At 44.5% G+C, this 12225-nt stretch overlaps 1 protein-coding gene across 3 annotated transcripts in view; it reads right to left on the bottom strand.

Moving 5' to 3' along the window:
* LOC149326505 (uncharacterized) overlaps window positions 1–5981 on the bottom strand; it is a 47225-nt gene extending 41244 nt beyond the window's left edge. For 2 of the 3 annotated variants that reach the window (XM_089564872.1, XM_089564875.1), the window contains exons 1-2: window positions 5851–5975; window positions 3975–4036 (exon numbers count right to left, since the gene is read on the bottom strand). In XM_089564872.1, the coding sequence (XP_089420998.1) occupies window positions 3975–4036; window positions 5851–5896 (108 nt within the window). In that variant the 5' untranslated portion in view covers window positions 5897–5975. Of the gene's footprint in view, window positions 1–3974; window positions 4037–5850 lie in introns of all 3 variants that reach the window. The other variant, XM_089564873.1, reaches the window with a different exon arrangement.
* Window positions 5982–12225: the final 6244 nt, after the last annotated feature.

The raw sequence follows: 12225 nt of genomic DNA, 5'->3' as shown, positions 1-12225 counted from the left end.
TTTTATTATGTGACAGGGTTCCTGACTAGGAAACTAACAAAAATGTTTCCCTGGTCAAAGTGTAGAGCATCTCTTTCAGTTGCAGTGCCAACGATGAAAGAAGCCTCTTTGACACTCTGCAAAACGAGGGGTGGACTCCTGCACCCGAACACCAAACTGTATAACCTGCTTCGCTGCGCAGAAGACTTTTTTTCCAAGAATATGGATGACTGCGATGTCTTTTGGCGCACCATCGACCATGTTCTGGACACCTTTAATGTAACGTTCCCTTGCCATGAGCATAAAAATGACGCTATCGCGAAGATTTTGCACTACTACGTCGCAATGCGTATGAGGCAACGTTGCATTGGGGAAACACGGGACACTCAGAAAACAACAAAAGAAAAGAAGAAAATGTCAAGGCTTTGTAAGGATTGAGACCTTGGAGTATCAAGCATTTGTGCGAGTTGTGCCACACAACGACTTCAAGAAGCTCCCAATGCCAGGCGTCTGCGAACCATCAAAGTGCAGCACAGACACGAGACTGCAGTGTTAACTATTTGTTAAAGACATGTGGAAAGTGGCGCAGAAAAATAACTTTGATAGAAATTATTGTCACCGTATTAACTGACGCCCTCAATGTATATATGTAAATAGATTTGTACATAGTGTACCACTTTCCACAATCATTTCGTGTGGTGCGTCCCGCTCGGAGGGAATGTGAATAAATGCGATGCCTTCGTATATTGCTATTCATTTGTCCTATCTTATATGTAGATTTCACACTTTGGCGCTGGCTGAATTGAAAGCAACATACGAAACCATGAGAAGTTATAAAGTGCAATGATGTATTACTTGCAGCTTACAATGAATTTAGAGAACAACCTGGCGCTGAATTTTATTTGACTGATTTGTTCCGACCGAAGAGGACACGCAAATCAGCAGGCTATGATGTAAGTACGTGTTGCCTTATGACCGATGCTTGCGCCGGGAGCATATTCACCTCTTCATCTTTCTACTTCTTCGGCAAGCTTAGCTGCATGCCTCTCTCTTCTGGTCCCCAGGTCCCTGAAGGTAAGCGCACAAAGCTAAAATGCTTCGCATGCTTCATGTGTATCCAACGAATTTCCTTCACGACCGTCAAGTAAAAAAGGGCAGCCATCGCGCGCGGCACTGCCCACCAATAGGCGGAAGAGCACCAGCCGCAGGAAACATCAACGGTTACAATTCGAATGTAGATTGCCTCCCGTACTATGAAGCCACGTTGTACCGCACGATAACTCAGGGCAGCATGACATTATTGTGAAGAAAATGTTGGTCGCGCAAATGCTCACCCGCGGAAGCACTGAAATGCGCGCGATGGCGCGGGCGCGCGTCGTCCTCGGGAACCTGACGAGGGCGGCATCCGGCGGCGGTCGAAGGAAGCAGACAGCGCCTGTGACTCTCCGCGGTCGCGGGAGAGAGGCGAGTTTCGCCTCCTAAATGCCTCTATCTCCGTGGTTGTGGCCAATTGCGTCTCGCTCTCTACTCTCCGCCCCTTGCTATCGTGACACCAACCGACGATTGCGGCAAAATGATCGCTTCTGAACTCTCACCAACGCAAGCCCAAGACCTGCTCTGTCTAGTGCCCAATTTTTGCGACGTCTTTGACTTCGATGACCACCCGTTGTATCTAACCTCTAATGTGAAGCATCGCATCAGCACCGGTGATGCCGCTCCTCTTCACAGACGTCCGTATAAAGTGTCCATGGGAGAACGCCGTATAACAAAGCAGGAGATGGAGAAGATGCAAGATAAAGACATCATCAAACCATCGTCGAGCATTTGGGCCACATCAGTGGTCTGGGGTTAAAAGAAGGACGGGAGCTGGCGCTGCTGCATCGATTACAGTCACCTCACCCGCATCAGTAAGAAGGATATCTATCCTCTGCCTAGAATCGATGACGCACTAGGTTGCCTTCACGATGTCAAGGACTTTTCTTCAACTGACCTTAGTTCTGGGTACTGGCAAGTACCTGTCGATGACATGGACCGCTAAAAGACCACCTTCATGACGCCTGACGGCTTATATCTGTTTAAAGTCTTGCCGATTGGCTTATGCAACGCGCTGCTTGCCTTCGAACGCATGATGGACTCCCTTCTTCGCGGCTTTAAGTGGTCTACCTGTCTTTGTTATTTAGATGACGTTGTCTTGTCCCTGTGCCCTGTGGACATCCCTTATCTTCGCGAAACTAATAGCGTGCCTTGTCTCTTTGCTATTTCTGATCTCCTCAACGTCGCCGATAAACAGTGCCTAGACTCCTCCTTACAACCACTCATTGATGGCCTGTGTTCAGAACACCCGAATCCGTCCCTGAAACTATGTTCTTCAGAATGACATGCTCGGCCACCACAGCCTATCCCCTGATGCGCCTCCGCAATTGCTTGTTATTCCCGAACAGCTACGCTCCTCTGTCCTTGAAGAACTCTACGATCTGCCGACAGCCGGACACCTTGGCGTCTCCCGCACCGCACTTATGCTCGAGACCGGCGCCGCTTCATTTGACCCTGTTTATATCGTCCCATTAAGCGCTACAGCAACGCTTGTGACCTGTTTTAACGCAGAAAAAGGCCCTCACACTACCTGCCGGTCTTCTCAAGCCCATTGATGTCCCGCTGGAACCTTTTCACCGTGTTGGCCTCGACCTTCTCGGCCCTTTTCCCACATCCCTCTCCGGCATGAATTGGATCGCGGTCACAAGGGCCTATGCGACTCGGTACGCCATCATACGTGCCTTACCGAAGAGCTGTGCAGCAGAAGCCGCGGATTTTCTCTTGCAAAATATCATTTTTCAGTGTGTCGCTCCTCGCCAACTACTCACCGATCGCGGCCGCACAGATCTGACTAGAGTCGTTCAGGACATCCTCTGTTCGTGTTCCCCGCAGCACAAGCTCTCCACAACGTATCACTCACAAACCAAAGGGCTTACTGAGCGGCTCAACCGAGCTTTGACCGATATATCAGCTATGTATGTCTCCTACGACCACCACGACTGAGAGAGCGCCTTGCCTTATGTGACCTTCGCAAATAATTCCTCACGGCATGCCTCGTCGGGCTATTCCCCTCTCTAACTTTTGTTTGGTAGGCACCCCATCTTGCCCTCGACACTCCATGCCGCCTTCTCCAGTCCCCATCAACGCATAGCCCGTTACGACATTGATCAAGCCACCCAGGCGCGCCAATAGCCTGCCATCGGCTCCAAGCCTCTCAAGCGTCCCAGCAGTCTGCCTACGACCACCGACACGGTGAAGTAAACTACGAATCTGGATGCGTCGTCCTTCTGTGGTTCCCTTCGCGTCACGATGGTCTCCCCGAGAAACTTCCTTCCCACTACAGTGGCCCTTTTCGTGTGGTGCGCAGAGTGACTGACGTCAAGTATGAAATCGCTGCCCATGCGACCTCACCATCGTCCTCTCGCCCCGCCACCGACTTCATCCACGTCCGCCTCCATAAACCCTACCACGTGGCTGACCCTTGGGCCCCCCCATTTTCGAGATGGCGCTTCTACCATCCCGGCTCATGTAGGGGGTTGACGACGACGACGGAGAGATGCACTATGCCACGAGTCGATTACGGACGAAGAAGACAAAGATCTCTCGCTCGTACCTCTTGGCGCTGCTCGCAGCTATCCCGGCCGCTGGTATGCGCCTTCCTGAAAATACTTTTACTTGTATTCTTCCCAGTTAAAATGTCATCGCCAGACGTGTCGATGACGCAGCAAAGCCAAACTATCGGGCAAGCAGGCTAAGGACATGCGTTCGCCGTCTATTATGGTTATCTACTTGAAACCCTACCATGTTTTTGCCTATATTAACACTGTTTAGAATGCAGTGAACCTTCGCCACATTTGGATGTAAACATAACAGCAGATTATCATCACTATTTTTTTTTTAATATTTCAGTTTTTGTAACATTATCATTCAGTATATTGGTGCAAGAAAAGTCTCAGGCTTACCCTGGGGTCAGGGTAGCAGAAAGCAGTGCCAGGTCGGTAACCGCCGGCACTGTAACCATTTCCTGCATTAAAAAAAATGTGGAATTTTTTATATTTCAAACAGCATAATAGCATATTGAGTCCCCTGAATAAAAAACGATTAACTGAAAGTGAACCATTTAGTTAAAAAAAAATAGCATTTTAAGCTATAGAGATGGCTTCAGCGGCGATAGCAAAGTATGTTGACACAGAAAGGTGAATTATGTAAACTCTCCGCTGGTTAACGATTTTTTGTTGCCATGCTGAACATGCAATCAGCTGCCTATATTTGCTCTAAAATTTTAAGCAGAAGAGAAAGGACGTTTGGCATAATACGACAGAATTACGAAGTATAGGTTATGGAACTTCGCATAGTAACCTTATAGAACTGGCTTTTATAGTCAAAATTATCAACATGCCACGGGTACATCTTTTTTTCTGCTGGTGGCAATTCTGATCAAAGTGTTTCCTTCAGTCTTATATCAAGGCGTCACTAGCACAATAGAAGGAAATATGTGTCGACTCCCTTCTACTAGCTGATCGTCTTTTACTCCTAAATGCTCGGGAATAGTAATTTGCGCACACCCCACTTTAACTGTTTCATTCTCTACTTGTATCCCAAAGTACAGTATAATCATAGTCGAGAATTCATTTTATTTATTTAAAATTTACAGGTACACTCCCGGGCCACAACAAGAAACATCATTCACAACAGAATGCTCTGCAAAAACACGCAAAACAATGCACTGCAGAAAAAGAAAAAGAGGTGTATTTGAGCTTTTTCGCTATCAGCACAGACTGGCAGTAAACAAAGAAGGGGAAGGTTGAGTCACTCTGTAATATGGAAGTTATTCGAGTCAGTTACGGTCCTCGGAAAAAAAAGCTTTAAAAAATAAATTTTTTGCATGGAAAGGCTTCATAGTTAGTTGATGCATCTGCCTAGTGGAATATCCAGAAGAGAATGTCATTATGCCAGAGATGCCAACGTTGTATAGTGTCCATTTAGAACCTGCTACATGAATTTTAGTCGGGAAACGCGATCACGATGGGATAGTTGTGGAAAGTTGGCTCGTATTAAAAATTCTGTGGCTGACGTGCGGGAAAAATTATTGCAGATAAAGCGAAGTAATTTTTTCTACACCCATCCAAGATATTGATGTTAGTTTGTGTAAGAGGGTTTAAGATAATTGCTGCGTAATCGAATTCTGGAAGTATAATTGTGTTATATGCCAGTAAATGGACATTCATTGCGGACAGTGTTAAGGCTCTTCTGAGAAAAAAAAAATTTACAGCAGGCGTTATCTTTTACTTTACCAATGTGCTGTTCCATTTGAGGTTGTTTGTTATCGATAAGTTAAGCTTCTTCTTTTTGTGAGTAATACACATATAAGCATTTTTCGTAAAATTTACCGCAATCTGCCAATCTTCACGCCAGGCAACAAGCTTATGAGGTGCGTTGTTCAACAATACTTGATCCGAGGGGCTCTCTATTCCTTAATGCAGGGCACGGTCGTCTTTATATAGTATCGATTTTACAGGAACATCGTTTACAACGTCATTGATATATGCGCACTTCGTTCTTACAATGCAGTCATCTTGTATGTATCTGGTACTGTGAGGGCCTCGCTCAAAATAGGAACAATCTGACAGTTGTATCTTAAGTCAGCGCCGTCTCCCGTGGTCCTGAAGGAAGATCACAACCAGACGGGGAACGAACTACCACGGGATGGTTGCATTTTTATTATTTGCCCTCTTACGATTTTGAGATAAAAAAGGAAGAACCAACAGCATCTTCGCAATATTTGGCATCCTTAAATTGCCGTTAAAAGGTCCTCAGCAGTTAGCAATGAAAACTTACCAATTATCACGACTGTTATACAAAGGAGAAAACATTCAACTTTCATATCTTGCTGCAGGATTGCTTGATAATGCTTCAAAAGCTTTAAGGAACTCGCACGCGTGGAAGATTCGTGCAACAGCGAAGGATACGCAAACTATGGATTGAAATACACATGTGTTGAGTTTACAATATGCTGCCGGGTTTCCAGCTGTTCTAAGAAACCAACAGCTTGGTGTCAACAACTTTACCCCTTTAGATATATTGTTCCCGTGCTTCGCCACCCAGACAATGGCCTATTTTTCGGAAGAAGACAAGGCAAGTGCGAACAATACGGAGGTGGCGTTTGTTGACATTCAATGGTCTCGCTCGTGCAATAAGGTTTGAAAGGTTTATGCTCTGAAGCCGCCACCTGCATGCATGGCATCATCAGTTTTCTCCTTTGAAAAGAGGGACAATGCAGTGTGCAGGCACTTGCGATACCTGGAGCCACGTTGTAACGCTGCCTGCCGGCTGCGCTGCCCTAGAACATGAAAGAATAATTTTCCTGGAAAGATAGCGGTCTAGGAAACGGATATAATACGTCGCATGAACCGGTATTTATAAACGTAAGCATCATTAAAATAACATCAGAACGCTTATACTTTGGACAACAGAATATAGAAATAAAAATTAGGGAATCTTGATGGTCATGATTTTTTTTCTTTTTTCCCGCGCAAAGTCATGTTCTGGAACAAAATTATTACTTTTTTTTATGTGAGAGCTACAACCTGGACCGTTTGAAAAGCGAGTACCTAGTTATGTATTATGATCTCTTGTCTTCACTCTAAGCAACAACTTTTGAAACGTCTCAGACGTGAGGTAGCAGTGATAATAACTTACTGAATACAAAACTAACAAATAAAATGACAGGGTTTAGACTTTCACAACCGGTTAATATTTGGACTAATCACTCCATAAATCATAGTGACGTGTGCTGGCCACGCACAAAACAGGGTTCGCTTCAATTATTTTATTTACCTTACAGACCCCCCTCAAGGGCTTTTATATAAATGATCGGTTACATAGTTATCAATAGCTGTATACGTCATTTCGTTGAGATAAAAGCGACTGGAGCATCTGAAAAGGGAATTTCACTTCGGAACATTCAGAGAAAACGAAAGCAGAAAAGTTGAAGTAAGGGAAGTGGCCAGGAAAGTCAAAGGTGTAAGGTGTTTGATTAATAAAGCTGTCGAAAAACTTGCGGAGGAAACAGAGGAGGTTGGCACTGCTGCGGCGAGCACTGAGGCTTTCAAGAACAGAATGACTATTAGAAATTAAGCTCTGATTGTATAGAAATATGCAGAGTGAACTAAGGGATTATTACAATTTTGAATCGATTCGAGTAGATCTCTTAGGTGTATTTCGTCCTAGTCCCACATACAGCTAGCCTGCTCATGTTTAGGTCTGTTACTGGTTCTGTAAGCCACAAGCTTCACTTTATGCGGCGCATGACAAAGATGTCAATACACAAATTCTACAGATATTTTGGTTGAAGATATGAGTGTGGTAATATGTGCTCGCCAAAGAATATTTCTCTACAGGATATTAAAGCCGGAGAAAACACAAGTATGAAGCGGCGAAGTCACCTTAAAGGATCTCTTACCAACCAGTCCTGTAGGCCTATCGTTTGACGTTTCGGCCGATCGCGTTTTACCTGCGAGAAGCACTTGGAGCACGCCCTCTCCGAGTAGTTCCACTGGATAAAATAGTCCCTAAAGAAAATAAATAAATGGGCATGGGCCGGGCATGCATTGCGAAGGCACAATAATCGATGGTCCTTAACAGTAAAGTAGTGGTTTCCAAGGGAAGGCAAGTGCAGCATGGGGCGGCAGAAAGATAGGTGGGGGGATGACATCAATAACTTTCGTGGATAGGATGATCCCAGCTTGCACTGTACAGGATTAAATGGAGAGACATCGGAAAGGTCTTCCGTTTACAGTGGCCGTAGTGGGGCTGAAGAGGCGAATGATGAACTGCGTTATGTGCCTCAAAGAGTTCAACACGAAAAGGAATGTCTTATTTTCGAACAAAATTAGCGTGCTAACAAAATAAAATCAATGGAAGTGTGAATAAATATTCATTGTTGTGGCAATCGAGCAGAACGAGAACAAACAATGGCTATGGTACAGTGTTTGTATATACTATATATAACGACGTTTTATTGCTTCAAAAGAAAGTATCGCGAATTTATTGCGCAGTATTATTGAAACCTGGTGGCAGGCAGAAAAACCGAGGAGAGCGATCGAGACACTGCTCCGCGCTAGTGCACTTTTCCGACATCGTCTCTCGCCACAACCGAGAGCTTCGCAGCTGCGTACCAGTTTCGGGGAAGCTGTGCGCTCAGAGGAGTGTTGTAAGCATTTATAGAGAAGGCCGGCCGCTTGCATTATGCTCGAAGTGGTCACTTCGTATAGTGACAGTTTCGCTGAATTTGACGTCTTCACTGCACCTCTCTACCACTCGCTGGGGCCGCGCTCAACGATCCAACGTGACGCATTTCACTGCAGAACGCCGAGGAGGGCTGCATATATCGACGGTAAATCGTCTTTGCTTGAAGTAGGTATCGCTTTGTGTACGCAGGTTGCGATATCACGTTACTGGCGACTGTATTAAGATTGCAAATCAACATAAATTAAAATGCGGGAACTCCGGGTAAACACTTGCAATTTCTGATATTGCATTGCTGGACGTGATAAGTAAGCAGAGCTCTTTTGCGCCACTGTAATGACAGGCCAAGAACTTGTTTTGTGCATAAAAAGCTAACGAGTACCCAGGTATGCTCTGTGAACGATGTTACCACCCGAAATATGCGTGCATATATTTCTGCGTTTATTGCGAGAAGTACAGCTTCAGCTTCGTGCGACAACTTTTCCAATATGCTCATTTTTTTTTTCGCGGCACAATTCTGAGGGGCACCCTCAGAAGTTTATATACAGTTAACCTCTTGCATAACTTCTATGATGTTTGGTGTATGCTTCAAATAGAATCTGAGAGCACAATCCGCACATGCCAGCTGTATAGCTATTTCTCAACCTTGTGCGACAAGGAATTCAAAAATTATTTAGCATCAACAATCATGTTACAAAAGTCGTGATGCTACGGGGTGCTAGCAAAAAGCCTGTAATGGCTTGACAAAGGCCAGCACCCCGTTCACAGAGCAATACAGCAGTGGACAAAAAGAGACAGCGATATAAAGAAAAGCCATATACATATGGCGACGGCAACACATAATCATAAAAACACGTTAAGTGATCGGGCTAACATTACGGGTTCACAATTGCAAGTGTTAATTTCTTGAGTAATTACACATACACTGATTGATAAATCACTTGGACGTGTTATCAGAAGACTTAAGAGCGTGTGGTAGTGTGTACATCAGCATTTGGCGGCCATAGTTAGTATGGGTGTGAGGAATCTTCCATGTCTGACTGCTTCGTGTGCTATATGCTTTCGCAAATGGAGACAGGGTCGAAAGGTTTTCAAGGAAAGGGTTATTATTTAGATGAAAGACATGATGACGTTTTAACAGAAGTGCATTGAACAGGTTCGGTAATGGTTGTAATCTAAGGTCATCAAAAAGAGGTTTTGTATGTGCGTCATTGGGTTGATTTGAAATAATTCTTAGCTTTTTTCTGCAGTCGATAAATTTTGGTCAAGTTTGTGTACGTTGTTGTGCCCCATATTAAGTAGCAATACGATTATGTGGATGCGAAAAGAGAGTTATACGAAAGTAATTTAATCTGCTTAGGCAGAAAGTAACGAAAACGTGCAAGAATACCAACTATTCGGGATAGTTTGGAGTGAACGAGGTCAGTGTGTGCGTTCCACTGCATATTCTTATGAAAAAGAACACCTAAGGTTTTTATTACTGGTACCACCTCTATGACTGGAAGACCAAGTTGTTGCAGGAGAATATTTGAATTAACTGGTTTATTTTTAGGGCGAAAAAGAACTGATTTTGTCTTCGAGACGTTTATAGATAAGGAATTATTTAGACACCAAGTGTTCAATACATAAAGCACTGCATTCGCTTTCTTTACAAGCGGGGTAAACTGTGATGGGAGAAAAATAATCTTGTGTCATCGGCATAAATAATAAATGATGTATTTAAATCTATGTTAACAAGGTCATTAATATATAGGTTGAAAAGTAGGGGCCCGAGAATACTTCCCTGCGGAACGCCATGTAGCAATGGTTTGAAGCTGGAGCAAGAGTTATTTATGTGCACCCTTTGTTGGCGGTATTGTAGGTAGGATTTAATAAGAGAAAGGAAACAGCCTCTGAAACGATAATATTCCAATTTTGTTAATTGTGTAACGTGATTTATTTTGTCAAATGCCTTGAATAGTCTATGAAAATTCCAAGTGAATACAATTGGCGTTCAAAGGCGTTAAGAATTATATCTTTCTGCACTAGCAAGGCGCTTTCTGTAGAGCGTTTTTTGGTGAACCGAACTGATACGCTGTCATAATCTGATGCTTGGTTAAGAATGAGCTCATTCGTACGTGTATTACCTTCGAAACGACCTTGGAGAATACAGGGAGTATTGAAATTGGCCTGTAGTTAGAGATGTTACATTTCTCACCACCTTTAAAAATGGCAGTAATTTTTCCCACTTGGAGCCGGCGAGGAAATTGGCCGCATGGAAATATTTGATTAATTTTGTACTCTAAAACAGGGACTATAATAGTAGCAGCATGTTTAAGTGGCCGAATCTCCAAACCATCTACATCAGTACTGGTAGTATTGTTTAGAGATAAATAAAAATGCAGTCTCATCTGTTGGTTGGGGCATAATGTTCATGCAGCTTGGGTCATGATGGCTATTTCCCACAGATGTGAAGTTTCAGGATACCACTGCTGATGACACGGTAGATGGTTTCGTCCCTGAAAATTTGTCACATGCTATGCACACTTTCAATAAGCTTCTTTTTTCCTTGCAAGCTCTAGATATTCCTTTCAATGGCCTCCAGAGTCTATCATACCAAACGTATCTATCATACTAAAAGTATGCGAAATCATCTTCTTTCATGGATGACCTTGGATGCTCCAGTTCTGTAAAGGTCATAACAATCTGAACGCAGTCTAAACGCAGCTAGTGAACCCATAAAGAAAGAAGTGGCAATGCCAGAAGTACGCAATAAATACAGACAACAGATAGCGAGTGCTATGTTGCGCAAAAATATCTAAGATAGCGTAATCCTATTCGTGAATGCTCATCGCTTGCTCACCATGCATACTGTAGTAAAAACAAACCATGTACGCCACTAGTGATATCTTTAGGGCAGAGGGTTTGCATTTAAGCTAAGTAAGCCATGGAGTGAAGTAATAAATGCACCAATAAAGCTATAAACTTCTGCAAGGTGCGAACTTTTGTGCCAGCCTTTGAGGTACCTGTGGTAACTAAAGATGCAGTCAGCGCTCAACAAGTAGCTCAAAGGCAGACCATGTCGACGAAGACTTTGAGCACGAGTGTACATAACTGTCGCCTGTCAAGTGTAGTATTTCGAATAAAGCATTTTTTACCACTGTAAAGGCTCAAGAGGCGGTTTTGTGCTTCAAGGTAAAAATAAAGCCTATGCAAGGGCAAGTTGGTCTATCAGATGTGAGAGACACCAACGAATACTGGAGTAAAATACTGCAAACATGTAGAGGCGTGCTGTTATAACAAAAGTATGCGTCTAGTATGTTTTGCTTGATCACCATTCCTTTTCATTCGCCGTCCGTTGCCGTCATTGTGGCGAGGGCGTTCGGCCGCCGAGTATAGTTTGAAGATCTAGTCCCAGTGATTACAAGTATACTTCAGCGGCGTAGAAATGTAGAATCATCCTAGTAGCGTTTGACGCTGGTAGATAGCAATGGCCTGGGGTGGCTGATGTCAGTTTTCTTACCACTACACGACATGTCGTGACCACAATCAAGCTTCGGGATGATAAACCTCGACATATGCGGTAAGTGCTCCTTAGTGCACACTGGGCATATTCGATTTTCCAATCTTAGACTACTTGCTGACAGGTCTCGGCTTCCGCTCTGAGAGGAAACACTGTCATGGTCACATGGACTACTTGCCAGCGGCTGCTTGCGGACTCGCCGCCGGAGCCGGGCTCCCCCTCGGTAAGGCCGATTCACACGACGGACCGTTCGCCCGCGGCCCGCGCACTACGTGTGCATACGTCAGCACTTTGAGAGGCGCGCTGGATGCATGGATGGATGGCGGCCGACAGCGCGCCCCTCAAAGTGCTGACGTATGCACACGTAGTGCGCGGGCCGCGGGCGAACGGTCCGTCGTGTGAATCGGCCTTAACCGTACCAGGCCGCTGTTATCTGCAAGCAGCCGACTCAAGCCATAGCCACC

The sequence above is a fragment of the Amblyomma mixtum genome, chromosome 10 (genome assembly GCF_055824585.1).
Source record: "Amblyomma mixtum isolate Tamu chromosome 10, ASM5582458v1, whole genome shotgun sequence".
NCBI classification, from domain to species: Eukaryota; Metazoa; Arthropoda; class Arachnida; order Ixodida; family Ixodidae; genus Amblyomma; species Amblyomma mixtum.
Note: the sequence above shows the minus strand (reverse complement) of the source record. Positions and strands in the feature narration are given on the sequence as shown.